The sequence below is a fragment of the Halyomorpha halys genome, unplaced genomic scaffold (genome assembly GCF_000696795.3).
Source record: "Halyomorpha halys isolate HHAL.00 unplaced genomic scaffold, Hhal_1.1 Scaffold207.1, whole genome shotgun sequence".
Lineage (NCBI taxonomy): Eukaryota > Metazoa > Arthropoda > Insecta > Hemiptera > Pentatomidae > Halyomorpha > Halyomorpha halys.
In genome coordinates this window covers 9,054-12,866 of record NW_027104696.1, presented here as the reverse complement: position 1 = coordinate 12,866, position 3,813 = coordinate 9,054, and the positions used below count along the sequence as shown (strand labels likewise).

At 27.6% G+C, this 3,813-nt stretch overlaps 1 protein-coding gene across 1 annotated transcript; it reads left to right on the top strand.

Moving 5' to 3' along the window:
• On the top strand, nt 1-602 carry LOC136796995 (uncharacterized). Its single transcript, XM_067052346.1, has 2 exons — nt 1-400; nt 484-602. Exons 1-2 carry the CDS (start codon nt 1-3, stop codon nt 600-602), a joined length of 519 nt encoding a protein of 172 aa, XP_066908447.1.
• The last annotated feature ends 3,211 nt before the right edge of the window (nt 603-3,813 follow it).

The window sequence follows — 3,813 nt, the reverse complement described above, 5'->3', positions numbered from 1 at the left end:
ATGGTCAAAGCCATGCACATAGATTTTGGGAAAGAGAAACATATTCTCTGCTTCGCCCACCTATTACATTTGGTGGCTATTAAATCAATTGAGGCTGTACCAGAGCTGACTCCTCTCATTGGGAAAGTAAAGAAACTTGTTTCATGGTTTAAAAGCAATGTTAGAGCATCTGATGAATTGAGGGCATCTAACAGTTTAAAGCTGATTCAAAGCGTGGAAACGAGGTGGAATTCTACATATTACATGCTTGAGAGATTCCTGAGCCTCAGCTCAACGTTGAATACTATTGTGCACAAACACACGTCTGCTCCGATGATGACTACAGCCACTGAAAATCGAGATCTGGAAGATGTTGTGACACTTCTAGAACTTCTACTTGCAGCAACTAAACAATTGGAAGGTGAGACTTACCCAACGATAAGCATGGCAATACCAGTTGCCTATATTATTGAAAATAAAATTTGAAAAATCTCACCTTCTCAGGCTATAAACTGAAGGATGCCATTTTAGAAGCAGTCAGAAAAAGGTTAACTGTTGAAAACACACCTGTATTAGCAATAAGTACACTGCTGGTGGAAAAAATTATACTTCTGGGATCCTAATGTCCTCAAACAAACTATACAGGAGCTGAAAGACATTTTAAATTCCTCCTTATCCCCTAAAAGTGCTCAGAGCTCAGACTCTGACCACTGTGAAAAAAAGAAGCTCTTCCTCTTTCTGACGAGCATGCAAAAATTGTGCAGAAAACGTGGAAATTGCGCTGTTCTAGAGGTATGAAAATAATTTTTTTTTTTTTAACCATTTTGGTAGTTATTACATTTATTTTATATGAATTTAATATTATATTTAGCCCTCTTACGTTCTGGTGCAACTCGGGATTGTATCCAGAACTTTCCAAAGTAGCTAAGAGGTACTTATCTGGTACATGCACTTCGGTATCCTCTGAACGGATTTTTTCCAATGCAAGAAATATTATTACTCCCTGCAGATATAGAGTGAAGGGAGATACTTTGAATAAAATATTGTTCCTCCATTCAATAGGAGAAGAATATTATTTTTGAGCAATAGTGCTGTATTGATTATTGCAATTTAATTTTTTTTATTTATATATTTGCCTACAATTGCATTACATTATTTAATTATTATTACATTGTTTTTATAATAAATGATTTGTCTTTTAGTTAACGGTTTTGGAAATACACATATGTTTATATATGTATAATTTTTTTTTTTTTTTTTTTGCAGTATCGATTATTTCAATATTTTTTGTTTATTTTTGCCTTCTGTTACGTTAAATTATTTAATAAAGTAATTTTATTTGTTTAATTATGTGATTATATTTGTATCATATATAAATTATTAATTTTTTGGTATCATACTTATTGTAATTATATTTGTATTATAAATGGTTTGTGTTATAGTTTAAAGGGTTTATAAATACACATATGTATTTATATATTTTTTTTTTTTGTACCGACTATTTAAATTTTTTTTTTCCTTTTGTTGCATAAAATTATTTAATTAAGTAATTTTATTACTTCATTTAGTGGTTATATTTGTATCATATATAAATTTAAAATTATTTTTGTATTATAACTATTGTAATAGTATTTGTATAAAGAATAGTTTATCTGTCATTCCAATGCTTCTTCAAATACAATTAGCTGCCTCATTGGTTATTTGGATAAAAATGTTAATGAATCTCTACTACAAATCTCCTAATGAATACCTCCTACGAATTTTTCTTTGTATGTGCAGTATTAAAGGCTCATCATTAACTGCTCTGCTTATTTTACTATAAATTTAGTTGTTTCATCTATTCTTTCATGTAATTTTATTCTGTTTAGTGTGTTACATTGCCTAGGGCGCAAGTTGCCCATTGTTATGGTATATTTTTTTTCTAGATGGCAAAACATATAAAAAGTGATTTGACTGACGCTTTGTTGTGGTGACCGTTTTAGAACTGAATTATTCTATTTGCTGCCTGTATCATGGGATAGATTAACATAGTTGTAATAGATAAACCTTTTAGGAACTGAAAATTAGGCATTATTATACTCATAATTGAATTAACTGAAAAGTTAACACAAAAAAGTAGGGTATATATAAAAACAAAATAAAACATGGTATATCTAATGATAAAGAGTTTAGAAAAATAAAAAGGTATGATACTATTAGGTATTAAAGCATTAAGATATTTCATCACAATACTATGTTGTAATTTTTAATAGTACAGGACAGGAAAATTATTGTCTGACCCTCATTTAGCTTTATTAATGATATTTTTTGTGTCATGCATAACATTATTCCAATAATTTTGGCAATATTGTCTATCATTGAATCATGAATGATAATCTCATTTGGGTTATGATTCAATATGAGCAATTAAATAAATTGGCTTGTACAAAGGAATTTCAGCCTAGGTTACATTTAATGTTTAAGCTAACCAGAATTATTTTAAAACTTCACATTGGTCAAAACAATTACCATTGAGCTATTGTGCCCAAGATCTTGGTTGTTATATACTCTCAAGGATTTTACAGTAATTGGTGTAGGTATGGATAAAATATTAAGACTAAAAAATATGTTTATTCATCATACCTCTTTGTTTGATTTATATCTTGTGGTTAATATTACATATTATTCCATACATAATGTTGTATATTGGGCTCCCTAAGATGCAAAGCATCAGTAATAATGGAATTACCTTTTAAGTAAGCCATTCAAAAGGAGGATATTTCACTATAATTATTATGGATATATAGTGTGACATCTGATAGATTCAAGACCTATTTTTTATCTTAAAGGAATATAACTACACAAATTCAAAGTCTGAGTGTCCTGTAGTCTGTAGATAGTAATTTGTTTTTTATATGTTTCTTTGAACTAGTTTATGATTATTTTTTTAAAAGTATATTCATTAATATTGTCAGTCAGCTCTACATTATGATAGTTATTGTTCTCCATGTCTATTTGTGGTTGGTAATAGTGCCGACAGTTGGCCTCAACACTTCATATCTTTGCTAGACTTCAGTATCGATTGTCAAATATCTAAGTAGATATTAAATTACAGAAACAAAGTATCAATACTTCTTTTTATACATTCCCAGTCTTTTTAAACAAAATATCAATACTTCTATAAAACATATATCAGAAAATTGTTTCTAATATTCCATATCGATATTACAACAATACAAAATATCTTAATAAATATGTAGTTTTCAAAATAAAATATCGATATTTGTTTTTTAAAATTTCTATATAATATTATAGTCATTTAAAACAAAATATCAATATTTCCATAAAATAATATCGGAATATTGTTCCTAATATTCCATATCGATATTACAACAATACAAAATCTTGAAATAAACATGTAATTATCAAAATAAAATATGGATATTCAATTTTCTCTTGTTTTCAAACTAAATATCGATATTTCCCTAAAATAATATCGGAATATTGTTACTAATATTCCATATTGATACTGTAACGAGACTCTATATTGAAATAAATATGTAATTATCAAAAGAAAATATCGATAATCCATTTTTCAATTTTCAGGTGTTTTTAAAAAAAAAATATCGATATTTCGATAAAATAATATTGGAATATTGTTGCTAACGTTCCATATCGATATTACAACAATACAAAATATTGTAATATCCATATAATTTTCAAAATAAAATATCTATATTCAGTTTTTCAATTTTCTCTTCTTTTCAAACAAAATATCGATATTTCGATAAAATAACATCGGAATATTGTTGCTAATATTCCATATCGATACTACAACAATACAAAATATCGAAA